Below are 13,641 nucleotides of genomic sequence, written 5' to 3' on the forward strand. Positions count from 1 at the left end.
GCCGCAAAGTTATCGCCTCTGTATCATAATATTTGAAAGTACTTATTCTTGTCCTCCAGAAAGCACTTAGAACGTAACTCCTTTTTGTGTCTCATCAGGCAAAGTTCTTTGTTGGGCAGCTCTCTTGGTTACTCTAGTATGGGTCTACAGCTGGTCCTTGGTTGAGATATGCCCCCACTGGAAGTTTGGCAATGGTACCATTGATCAACAAGCATTTGTGCTCGGTCACTGTGCTACTCACTGAGCACAGAAAGACAAAAATGAGGAAGTATGCCCTCAAGAGCTTACAGTTCTGGGGGTTGGGAAGGGCCACAGGATACAAAGGCCTGTGCTCCCCAAACTCACAAGAACAGACTGGCTCTGTTGTTTCCATGAGAGTAGCAGTCACATGGTGCTGAAGGAGGAGGAAGTGGCCTGATTTTTTAGCTGAAGCCAGTTATGTCTCTCTATGGCTGCCCCAAATAGCCACCAAATTGTATTGTGGTCTGAATGACTCTCTTATGTTTGCAGGTACATTACTGTGTAGGCAATAATCTCACATTTGAAAACTTGTGACTTCAGTTTTTTTTGGTGACCTCAAATTTACACAACCCAATAAAATGAAAGCCAGATAAGCATACCGGGTGGCAGTTCTGTGTATCAGACCCAGTGTATTCACTAGGTCAACCCTTAATCAAAATGATAAAGTTGTTCTTGCTACTGGGCCAAGAAAGAAGAGGTGAACACACTCTACCCACCCCTGACAGCCTAACAACTCCTCCAGGGGCCTAGGTGCTATGATGCAGCAGTACAGGGGGGCTTTGGAATCTCCTATAAGGAGGAAAGCCTCTTCAGAAATCAATGCTATCCAAGTAGAGGTGGTGATAGTTTGTGTTTTTCATTTTAATTAATCTCAGAATGGGGCCTACAATCAATACTGAAAATTTAGCCACTTGCCTAGTGTAGAAGGGTCAAGTGTGACTGAGGGAGCAATAGGTGACAGCTCCCAGCATCGGGGAAGACCTAAGGTACTTTGTCACCAAAGCTGACAAATAAATACAGGCCCACGGGTGACGGGATGCGTGAGAGAAAAGTCTATTTCAAGCATTCCTGTCTGAGGAAAGTCCTTGTTGTTTATGCTACCATGAATCATACTCCATGAACAGCCTTGGGCTAAGCAAGCCAGTTTTATGAATAAACAAATGTTAGTACAACAGAGATGGATTTAGAGGACATGATTTCATTTTTCTGTGGGGTTTTTGTTTCCTAAAGTTGACTTTTTCCTCATTAAAATCAATGGCCATTTTTAAACTATGGTAAAGAAAGCTCAGGACTAAAAATTCTTTCTGGCTCTGCATTAGGGCAATTAATGGTCTTCTACTGTCAGCCTCAGCCTAAGCATAGGCAAATGGGCTGGATTGAGCCAAATTCTGTGGCAGCTTTCAAGAAGTAGAGACATCTATTCATTTTGGCAGATCTGAACTCAGCCCACTTAGTGGAAATTTGAGACAACTGTCCTACCAATCTCTGAGAGCTGACTTTTTAATTTAAAATCCTCTTGAAACAGCTGCCATTGCTTATTTATTCTAAGGGCAAATGAGGCACAAGGAGCCAAAGTTTCTCCTGTATTACCTGTACTTATACAGAATGGGTCCTGAAAATAGTTTCACTTTGATTTTACAAAACAAAAACATGAAACTGAAAAGGGCCATGCCATGTAACCTAATGAAGAGGCCGATTTCCAAGGCTGCATCTGATGTTGAGATAAAAGCTCCTGTGTAATCTCCAATCCATGGGCCAGGTCCCATTCATTAGGCAGGCCTTGAAGAAATCTGCTTCTGCTCCCAAGGGGTTGGGGATGGGGAAAGAAGATGTCACAGGTCTTCTGAGGGAATGTCTTCTTTGTTATATCTTCACCTGATAACTACACAAGGAGTTCATAACCTCTTATGCTCCTTTCCTGTGTGATGGCACACCTAACTTAACATACACCCTTTTCCACTAAGTGACAGCACTTTTTTCAAGGAGATTGCTGTTCAAGGCCCGGCTGTGGCAGATATGGGATTCTGAGGAAATCTGGCTTTTCTCACCAGAAAAGGGACAAGATGTAGACCCCACCCACATAGGAAGAATCCAAGGGGCATCCGTCTATTGGTGTATTAGTCAAACTGCTCTGTAAGCAGAGGTTAAGGCTTTTCAGAGATGACTGCCTCCTTATTTAAGTAGCTTTTGCCAGAACATCATTATGGTTTTATAAAACAAAGATAAAAAAATTCAAATTTCATAATTTTATCAGGCCAGAAGACCAAAGGGGAGTCTCTAGTGGGATTATAATACATCCCCTTAATCAGCTATAATGCCTCTGACCAGGGTTTCATGGCCTATCTCAATCAAACTACCAAAGTAAAAGAAGGCCAGGACAAAAGAAATCTCCAAAAAGCACACATACGAAAAACAAAGATTCAACTGTGTGTTTTTTCAAAGGAAAAGAGATTTTTAAAAAATAATAAATTTTACTTTCCAAAAATAAAAGGTTGTTCTTAAATCAGGATACTCCTGTATTCCATACTGTATGCTACTCTCTCCTTGTACCAGTAAAGCAGCCAGCCCCATAATGATTTAGGGGAGATTAACAAATATGTCGATGTCCATTTTCTGCTTAATTTAAAAGCAGCGTCTATAAAGATTTTTGACTTCTGAACCCTGTTCTCCTGAAAGAAAGAAGGTAAGAATGAGGAGGGGGATAAAGAGTGATTATCCTCTCATTGATCGTTTGTCAGAAGCATTTCTTATTCACTGGGCTATTGTAAAAAGCTAAGCTCTCGATCAATCCTGTAAGCCCCCTGCACAATTAAATATCTTGGAATGGTTTTCTTTCTTTTCCAGCCAGATCTGGGAGCCTCGGGGGTTTTTAGGAAAGCAAGTTTTGCGTGTGCATTGAGGATGGCAAAGGTGGCGAGGGTCAGAACACTCAATGGAGAGAAAAGTCTCTTAGGATCCTGCTCCTAAAAGTTGACAAGAATGGTAAGAAGAGGGAAGAAAGAGAACAAAAAAAAAACCAAAACCCATTATTCCCCCCATCTCCCTAAATTTTCCCACCCAGACAAATCCAGTCCTTCAATTTAATTTAAAAGTAAACGCAAAATGTGGAACATAGAACACAAGTTGAGCAAATGTATCCTACCAGCTCTCAAGGAGCCCCTGGATTAGGAGGCTGTGGCAGAGCTCCACTTATCCTTCTACTATCCTCTAACTGTTTCATCCTCATTACATCCTTCTGGACGAGGTTAATATTTGACTCTTACAACAGGAGTCTACCCCAGAGGAGCAGATCTGAATCAATGTCAAACTGAGAAGAAGTGTTAATACTTCACAGTCACTAAATTCACCACGGCATAGAGCACCAGGATACAGTGCCCTCAAAGGCCAGCCAGCTGCTGTGTGACCTTACAGAAATCATGCTACCTCCCTGGGATAGGGGCTCTAGTCTACATAGGGGTACAGTACTTACTGCTGTCAAAGAAAGAAAGCATTCTGCAAAAAATTCTGATTTTGACAGACTGTACAAGTATATCCAAGCCTAATTTTAAACCCCATCTCAAATGAAGAATAAATTAATTTCTAAAATTTGGAATTAAGGAAAAAAAGTACTGAAATTTATAGTTTGTGAGGTTTTTAGTGTAAATCCTTATTTTAAAAGATCTCTATATATTGGAGAAGATAGAAAAGAACCTGTTTCTAGACATATAAAGGTGGGCCTTATTTTATACAACTTCTGTGTTCTTGAACAACTATGCAAAAATGAAATATTTTTAAATGCCCTAGGAGAGTTATTTAAAGGATTCCTGCTGTGAATCCTCTGGTAAAACAAATAACTCTTACTTAATGGGACTAATCTCTCCCAATGTATGTGTTTTATAAATTCAAATTTTCCTATATCTGTTTTTCTTCAAATTGGAGCATACCTGAATAAACATAAATGGATTCTGCACATTAATTTTTTCACAAGGAATCTGGGAATCCTTTCAAGAGATTTTTAACCCCAAGGTTCAGTATAAAATGTTGGCCCAGGCCACCAGGTACTGGCTCTCTACTGCTCATCTGTACAGTTGTTTCTAACAAACACAAAAGCTTGCAACAAGGGAATAAAGCCACAAAGCACAGGCACCTCTTCTCACATTTCCAGAGCTGTCAAAAAGCTTGTCTTGGCCTCGCGAATCTGGCCCATGTTGTTCCAAATCTCATTCCAGTCCAAGTGGGTTCTTCCCTATTCCCTGATCCCAGCATGTCTGTGCACAGGCCACCCTCCATGACAGGAATATAACATGTCCCTTCCCCCTTGGACATTCCTTTGGTGCTTCCTAGCTCAAGGATGAGCTCTGGCAACACTTTTCATGCAAGGCCTTTCCTGGTACCTGGGTGATTAGTGCTCTTTCCTTTTTGAAATGACTTTGGATTAACTAGTCTGGGCCCCATTAAAAGCCCTCACTAGCAATTCCTCCCCTAAAGTGAGGCAGACCACACCATTATCTCAGTGAGTGGAAGCTGGGGGGTTTGGCAGTGTCCTGTGATGATAACCTCCAAAATGCCCAGAGAGAGCTCAAGCTTTCTTGATTCAAGAGATGATGGAGAAGATGATACTGAAGAATCATGGACCACCAGTTTGTGGGGGTGAGGCCTGCATGCCCTGATTGCTTTTATAAAGAACTGGACACAACACCTCTCCATTCTTCCCAGAAAACATTTCCTACTGCTTCTACTCTGATTGCACTGAACTTCTGAATGAAGGGATGATATAGCACTTAAGCTGCTACTAACAGGCAAGGGTGGAGACAAGATCCCATAATGTCCCACATTATTCAATGAGGACCCTATATCCTTGCCTGCATCAAAGCCCAGTGCTGGTGCTGCCTGCCACATTGTCATGTGGGCAACAAGCTATAAAAACCAGGGGCAAAAAAGGTCCTGTTCCTTGGACATGGACATCAGCATGCATAGCCAAATGAATGGAAAAGCATTTATCAAGCTATTACTATGTTCACTGTGCTAAGGACTGGGGACAGTATAAAAACAAAAGCAAAGACAGTTCCTGCCCTCAAAGGATTTACATTCTAATGAGTGAGGGGAATCTCAGTCTGGGGTTTGACACTTTCAAGTAGTACAAGAAGCATGGAAAGCATATATGGGGACTATCTGGTAAATATATCATCCTATGTGTATATGTATGATTTGTTTCCTTTCATATTTAACAGAAGTTAAAGGAAGATTTTCTGAAAGTCAAGGGGTAAGGAGAGCAAAAAAGGGTTGGAAACCCTTGAAACGGAGGGAGACAATACAAATAGTGGAGTGGTAGTCAGGGTGGGGGGCTGTGGTTTAGAACAACATGCAGAATGCCGGGGGGGATAGGAAGGGGGAAAATGGGGCACACTGATATACCCTTGTGAATTGCAGTGTTGATCAGATTATGGTTCCAGAACAGGAAAAGAGGGGAGGAGTGGAATCAAAGGATATAGTCCAGGAAGGGAGCTCTAGATGTGAGGGATACAGTGGGAACAGCAACGGGAAGAAGAAAGATGAGGAGCTAGGGATTTTCTTTTTTTTTTCTTTTTTCTTTTTTTTGCCTTTTGGAGGGCAATTGGGGTTAAGTAACTTACCCAAGGTTACATGGCTAGTTTTTTTTTGTGTGGGTGTTAAGTGTCTGAGGCTGGAACCGAACTCAGGTCCTCTTGATTCTGGGGCCAGCACTTTACTCGCTGCGCCACCTAGCCGCCCTGGAGCTAGGGATTTTCAATATTTTTTTTCCTAATCAAGTCAATCTGTTCCCTTGAGTCTGACCTAGCTCAAAGATCACCTCAAAATGCTTGCTGCCTTGCAGAGTAGATGGCCAAAAAAATAACCGTAATAACAAAAACATAAAACAAAACTCCTCAGTACTCTGGGTCATGTCTGCTAGTAAAACAACTCTAGAAAATAAGAAGTTCTCTTTCTTTAGGGCTCCCCCACACTAGAAAGTGAGCTCTGTTCTGTTCCCTGCATAAGCCCCAATTTGATTATGTTAAGTAACTGGTTTTGGGGTTTTTTTATAAGGAAGGGTTGGACCTGAATTTGCTGATATCAAAAGATGTGAACAGTTCTCATTCCTGACAGTACTTTTGACAGACTAATAGCTAAAAGGGGTTTAAGGATATTTGAGAGAATGATAGCTACATCAGGGCAGGAAGCAGAGGACATTACTGGCTACTGCTATGAGACACTCAAGCCTTGGCCAAAGACCAAGGCATAGTGCCCAGCCCATGTCAGTGCTGGATGTTTCTGGAGCACAGTCAATGTGGGCAGTATCCAAGGTGGCTCGTGAAAGAGAACCCCGCTGCCTGGGAATGGAGCCACTAGAGGTGAGTGAGGAATAGATCTTGGAAATCGATCAGCAATCATTTATTAAGCACAGAGCAAGATTCCAATAAACAGTTTCCCAATCCCAGTGAACTCTTCTTTTGCAAAGAAAGAAAGGAAGGGCAAGGAACCATGGTAAGTTCTAACATGTCTGATAACTATTTTGTTGTTGATCTTTTTAACTGATTTTCACTTTTCCTTCTGAATACAGGAGAATAACTAATATCCAAAAGAGAACATCAGATCACGTGTTCTCAAGAGACCATTATACATTTTAAAAAGCCTCTAGTCACAGCAATTGAATAGGAGGGACTCTGACTTCATCAGTGGTTTTGATTCTCTTGTTAACAGGTTCATAAGAGCCAATCAGAGCAACACAAACCACTTCAAAGTACTGTCTTCCTGGAAGGCAGACACACAGGCACCCCAGAGAGACTGAGGCTCACTTCCCAGACAAGGTAACCAACAATATCTAGCTTCCTTGAGCCAGCTGGGACGGCAGCCACATGTGTTTTACACGAATATCCTGTCTGATACTATGGGACAAAAAAAGACCTCAATAATGAAAAGCACCAACATTTTAGCTTAGTTTAATCTCTGGTTAAATAATCCTTTTTATTTCCAAAAGAGGTTAGGGTATGCCATTTCACACACTCCCTGCTACAGTCAAAATCCCACAAACTAGCAGTTTTCCAAAGCCTTCTTCCCCAAGCAAGTGCCAAAAGGAAATCTTGCTTTTTAAATTAAAATTCTAAAGGGCATAAAAAGTTGGATTTCTAAAGTAAATTATTATTCATTCTCCTTAGGGAATGTTTTCTGAATTCAGCCAATCAGGATGCATTTATTTATATATATGATCTGATTGGTTAACAACAATGGAGCCAATACACAGAAAGCTACATGGCTTCTAGGAACATGCCATAATAGTACATAGGCTATGTTTATGAAATCACCTCTGACAATGAAGAGATAAGGCACATAAGATAATATCCACCTCTATTAGCTTTTTTTCACCCTTTTCATAATAAACTGAATTTTCCTATTGAAATTAACTTCAAACTCTTAAAGGAAAAATAATTCTCGTTGGGCCCAATGGTCAACTGAATGACAAGTTGGGGAGGAGGGGAGAGGCCAGAATCATCATTCCAGGTTTTGAAATTAACTCATGTTCCGAAGAGGGGCATACCATTAACTCTTTCTTTATCAATTATTTGGTCTGAAAAAAATGTGGCTGCCTCCAATCTCCTAAGCATTCTGCGGTCTCAGTTTTATTTTTATTTTTTTTTGCTTTTTGGAGCGGGGAGGGCAAGGCAATTGGGGTTAAGTGACTTGCCCAAGGTCAAACAGCTAGTAAATGTTAAGGGTCTGGGGCCAGATTTTAACTCAGGTCTTCCTGACTCCAGGACCAGTGCTCTATTCATTGCGCCACCTAGCCGCCCCGGGGCCTAGTTTTGTAAGGGACAGGAAAAGGAGCCTGAAAACCCCCACAATGTCAAGTCACTTAAACTCAACAGCCCATCAGCATTTTTGGATGTCGTTTGTACCAGAGCTTCTTGCATTTATGGGTATTTTGCACTGTACCTGTTTTCATTTTCTTTTCTGTGTGTGTTTCAGGTTTCCAAGAGACACTGAAGTCCTCAAGGCAGAAGGGTACAGTCGATAGTTCCCTGGACTCAAATTCTACCTCCAACAATTGTTATCAGAATGACCTTGGGCAAGGTCACTTACCCTCTCATCTGTAGATGATAGGGTAGGGCTTGATGACCTCTGAGGCCTCTTCTAGCTCTAAATCTATGACCCTATGATCCTAAGGGGCAGAGTCCATGTCCCAGTACAGGATTTTGCACTTCAAGCCCAATGTACAGCCATGGGATGGATGGCATGTACTTTAGGCTTACTCCACCTTTATGTATAAAAGGGAATAAGAATAAGACCTACTAACAATAGCTCCTTGCCCTTGGTTAGTGCCTGATTCTTTTCAAAGTGGTTATATATGTGCAATATTTCATTTGATTTTCATATATGGTTGGCAGGACAAGAAATGAAAGCTCAGAGCATCTTAGACAAGGCAGCCCAGTGGGTATGGTCAAGTCCTGCTCCCTTGCTGACACTTTGTTCTAGAAGCCAGTAAACTTAACAGGCATCAGGCAAAAAATTGTATTTTCTGGCTGTGAATGAGTCTGCCATTTTGATCAAGAATAAACATAGTTTTCTTCTTCAACTGAAAATAATAATAATTATAGAAGTAGTAACTAGTATTTATGTAGCACTTTAAGGTTTGCAAAGTACTTTGGATATATTGTCTCATTTGGCCCTCACAACCACCTATCAGGTAGGTGCTATTATTATCCCTATTTTACAGCTAAGGAAACTGAGGCCAGGAAGGGTTAAATTACTTATCCAAGGTCACATAGCTAGTAAGCATCTAAGGCAGAATTTGAACTCAGGTCTTCCTGACTTCAAATCCAGTGTTCTACTGTGCTATTTAGCTTGCCTTATAGGAAATTATAATCAAATAATGTTTATGATATTATAAGCCAGCAAGCACTTGAGAATCTCTTCTCTGTTTCCTTTCCTTGATCTGAAAGGTGTTAGGTCAAGGTTGGAACAAAGAGTGTCCTTTTCCAGTGAAAGAGAACATCCTTGTCTCCACAGCATTAGCCAGTCTGGTCCCCTCCACTGCAAACACACATCTGAGAGCAAATGCTCTCTCTTCCCACCATCCAGTTGCTCTAGAGAGATAACAGCCATTCGGGGGTTAAAAAGAGGCAGTGAACCCCCAGTTAATGAGTAAGAATTCAGCAGGCAGTGTAAGATAAATGGAGCCCTCTCTGCTTCTGCTGGAGTCAGCATGAACTGCGGCCCTGCGGCTTGTTTGTGGCAAATGGAGTGCGCGAAATATCAAAGGGCAGTGATCCAGAAGAAGACCGACTTTGACAAATTTTAAATTGGCCAGAAAGAAAACCAGCAAAAAAAAAATACAAAAAAATTATGCAATTCACTGTGTCCTGCAATCTTGTTGCTGCCTTTGTACAGAATTAGTGGCAAAACAACAGCAATGATCGCCCAGTGCTGGGAGCTATTATGAGCCATCGAAGAGAGATGCTTATCGGCTCCAAAGCTTTCAGAGCTCTCTCTACGTGCTGTTGTAAGGGACTTGCTCTTGTGCTGCAGCCCCTTTAATTAAAGTGTAGAGAGTTGTTCAGGAGTAATTATCCTGTTTGGAAAAGAAAATAAGAAAGGAAAACCCCAACAAAGCTGGGTGGCAGCAGATTTCTGAGAGATGACTTTTACTGTGTGTGTTAAGGGCATCAGGCTATGGTGGTCAGAGATGTCTCAGGTTCTTAAGTCCTAATGACGAGCAGTGGGGCAGAAGAGACTGACTACAGTCCAAAGCATGGGGCCAGGTGCAAAGGACAGTCACTAGGAGTGGCAACCCTGGTCACTGGCACTGGCAGAGGACCAGAATGAGCTATGTCCAATCACTCAACAAGCATATATTGACTGCTAAGTGCACAGCTCTGGCAGTTGCAAAGACAAATGGCATGGTTCCTGTTCTCAAGAAGCTTGCAGCATCAGAGTGTACTGAAGACATTGCTCTTTGAATGACTTCTGGAATGGGCACCAGATGAAGACGACAGAGACATCCCTATCTCACCTCCTACTCCTTTCACCTAGCACGCTTCCTTGTTTATAAAGAAAACCTCCCTTCTATCTTCCTGTCCCCTACACCTTCTCACATACCCCCAACAAAATATTTTATGGAATAGCCTTTCTTTCAAGGTTTCCAATGGGCAGGCTGGGTAGCAAAGCGATCTTTTAAAGAACAGGCTAAAACTCATTTGGCCTGGGAGCTCAGTACAGGACTTCCATGGTTAGCTATTGGTGTTCAAATTACAAGCATCCTGGGCAAATAAGCCTAAGTGCAGTGACTAGGCACACTATGAGCAAATCCCCCTGCAGCCTCTGCTTTTGGGAAAAGCTTCCTCCTCTAGCACAGAGGGTCTTCCTCACTTCAGAGCTCCCTGACAGAATCCTTGCTCTAGGGCTTCCATTTCTTAGAGCAAGATGAAGCCAGGAAGCTACAGAGGCCAGGTCTGGGATGATTTAACAAATAGAAGCTGATGTACCTTCTATCCAATTTACTCTCCTATTCAACAGTAACTCAAGGTCAGACATGGCAAGATTCTATTTTGACATTTACAGACCTAGAGAGTTGGGCTAGTTGAGAACATTTAAAGACTCTTTATTTTTCCACCTGCTGTATACACACACATCCCTAGACAGAGCATTTCTTTCTAGCAGGTTTCTTACCATATGGAGGACAGTAAATAAAGATGATCATGAATGTGATCAAATGCTCCAATGCCTCTTCCCCTGGCCTATGAATGCCCTCATTACAAATGAGCTGAATGGCTCATTGAGCTGCCAGGAAGGCAAGCCAGACATACCCAATCGCTCGGCCAGGCGGATGTAGACAGGGTCCACCCGACGCATAGTTTTCACCAAATCCTTTCTGCGGAATTTGATTTCTACTGTCCCTTCTGGCTCCAGAACAGATGCTCTGATCAGAAAAAACAAAAACTAAGAGTAAAATTTTAAGAAGGAGAAAACAGACTCTCGCTGGTCGCAATGTATAGATCAGGAGATGAAATTCATCATGGTTCTAGCCACCCATGGGTTACCAAAATAACCTTAAAGAGAAAAAAAGGCACAAAAGAGACATATATGTACAAAGTATAAAAAAGGACTGGCAAAAAGCAATTAAATAATTCTCATTACTGGCCACTCCCATCTCAAAGGAAGAAAAATGCATATCCCACCACTTACTGCTGACAAGGGCAAAAAGAAGAATAATGTAAATTTCCGGAACCAAAAATGAAACCAAATATGTGTTTGTATATATGCATATGTACACACTCTGGCACACAGAAGAAGCATTGTCACAAGGAACCAAGATGCATTTAAACTGTATAAGAAGAAGACTTCAGTGCTAAGCAGTTTGCACACAGAAAGAAGGGAAAGGAAACTCTCCTATCCAGAGGCTGCCAGGGCCCTGATCAGACAGATCCAGTGCCAGTAGCAAGTAAAGCCATGGAGTGGATGCTGTGACAATGCACCAAAGGGAACATGCTGTGCTTCAGGAGAACACTAGCTTAAACAGCATGTTTAGGATTAGGCTACCTATTACAAAAGTCAACAGACTGAGACCTAAATATTCCGGGCAACTTGTGTGAGGTTCAACATGAAATTGGGGTCAAAGTCAGGATTTTAAGTACAGACACTTCTCACTTTATGGAAGAGGACCATTCAGCAGACCTCTATGTAAAGTGATTTTAACATAATGTGAATTTGCCTATGGATGTGGGGGAGGGAGGGAGGGATACAGGAAGGAAGGAGGTCTGCACATGTGAAGGGAGGGGGCTAGCACACATGAGGACTAAGAAAGAGAGGCAAGGGGGGCAGCTAGGTGGCCCAATGAATAGAGCATCGGTCCTGGAGTCAGGAGGACTCAAGTTCAAATTTGGCCTCAGACACTTAACACTTACTAGCCATGTGACTTTGGGCAAGTCACTTAACCCCAATTGCCCTGCCTTCCCCCCTCCAAAAAAAGAAAAAAAGAGAGGGAAGAGCAGGAGGAGGAACACACAGGGGCTGGGGGCAGACACCCAGTATCCAAGAATGGACAACAGATGATAGGAGCTGTACACATGGACAAAGCATGCAAAGGTCTACTTTGATGCCAGAGGCCTCTAGCCAAGTCCCTGATCCTGCCATGTATCCATTCCTCTGTTTTTACTTGGAAAGGTTTTGCTTTAATGAGTTTTGTGGTTTTTTTGGTGGCAGGGCAGGAAGCCTCAGAACACCAAGTAGAGTGGCAAAACAGAGTACTGCACAGTAAAGTTAACATGAGTATTTTTTAGAATGTGGATTTTTCTTTTAGAATTCTTTATGTAGGGGTGGCTAGGTGGCGCAGTGAATAGAGCATCAGCCCTGAAATCAGGAGGACCGAAGTTCAAATCCAGCCTGAGACACTTAACACTTACTAGCCATGTGACCTTGGGCAAGTCACTTAACCCCAACTGCCCTGCCTTCACCCAATCCAAAAAAAAAAAAAAGAATTCTTTATGTAAGGTTAAATTTGTGTAATGCAAATTTAAAGTAAAGCAAAAACTATCTGTAAATCCTGAAATGGGGAATTCTTGACCTTCAAGTGCTCTGATGCTTTATAAGTTAAGGCTACATTTACAAGTTCTCAAAGAAGAGCTTTAATGTAAAGAAACTGAGGTTTGGGGCCTTTTCTGCAAGGGAGGGTGGGGGGAAGAGATGGAGAAAAGTCAATGTTCCTATGTTTAACAAATGATCAGAACAGTATGGAACTAGAGGCAGTATGGCTTTGTTAAAGAGTCTGGATTTCAGGTCAGAATACCTAGATTAAAATCCTAAATTTGCCATTGACCAGCTGAGTGATCCTGGTCTTACATTTAACCCCATCCCCAGACTCAGCTTCCTAATCTGTAAAATGAAGAGATTTTGCTAGATGATGTTTAAAGTTTCTTACAACTCCTAAAATCCTATGAACTTTAATTTCCTAAAAGGATCAGTATGCTTTCTCTCATTTATCTAGGTGTTAAAAACTCAATCTTTAAAGAGTTTGGAAGTCCCAATCAGGGCTCACTAGCTTTCAGTAATGGGATATAGGGAACAAGAAGGTCTGAGCAGCCAGGAAGGAGGGGAAGAGAAAACTTCAGAGCTCAGCCAAGGGTTTAGGATGAGAAAAGTCACACCAGGAATCAACATCCAGCAGTCATTATATCTCAGTGTTCTTTAGGAAGAGTAAGGCCTATAGAGCACAACCAATGAGAAATAGGGAAGAGGTACCTGCTTTCCCGGTCAGCATACATTTCCATGTGCCGGGGGTTAATGGAGGAATCAATAACAACCCAGGATCCTCCCCGGAGCTCAGCCTGGGGAGGAATGTAGACCATCACTGGTTGAGAGCATTCACGTAAGCTATCCACAATGTAAGCTCCAAACTTCAAGACCTGGTCGTACATGTCTGTGGAAGAATAAAACAAAGCAAAACAAAAACCAAATAGTTAGAAACCAAACAACTTACCCTCAAAGCATCATTATGTTCAACAACAACCTTTTCTAGAACATTTAAACACATAAAGGGGTAGAATCTTAAATCCTGCCTCTGACATTTAATAGCTGTGTGACCATGGGCAAATCATCTAATTATCTTCACAAAAACTGAGGACTCACTTT

The 13,641-nt window shown here is 42.0% G+C and overlaps 1 protein-coding gene across 4 annotated transcripts in view; it reads right to left on the bottom strand.

Moving 5' to 3' along the window:
* Positions 1 to 13,641, bottom strand: part of ACACA (acetyl-CoA carboxylase alpha) — a 253,387-nt gene that overhangs the window by 14,358 nt on the left and 225,388 nt on the right. For all 4 annotated transcript variants that reach the window (XM_069078145.1, XM_069078144.1, XM_069078143.1 and 1 more), the window contains 2 exons: positions 13,252 to 13,429; positions 10,821 to 10,933 (listed from right to left, as the gene is read on the bottom strand). In XM_069078145.1, coding sequence (XP_068934246.1) covers positions 10,821 to 10,933; positions 13,252 to 13,429 — 291 coding nt within the window. The remainder of the gene's footprint in view (positions 1 to 10,820; positions 10,934 to 13,251; positions 13,430 to 13,641) is intronic.

This window comes from Petaurus breviceps, unplaced genomic scaffold (genome assembly GCF_028583685.1).
Source record: "Petaurus breviceps papuanus isolate PSGF00001 unplaced genomic scaffold, PetGlider_PUasm1.0 91023, whole genome shotgun sequence".
Classification (NCBI taxonomy): Eukaryota; Metazoa; Chordata; class Mammalia; order Diprotodontia; family Petauridae; genus Petaurus; species Petaurus breviceps.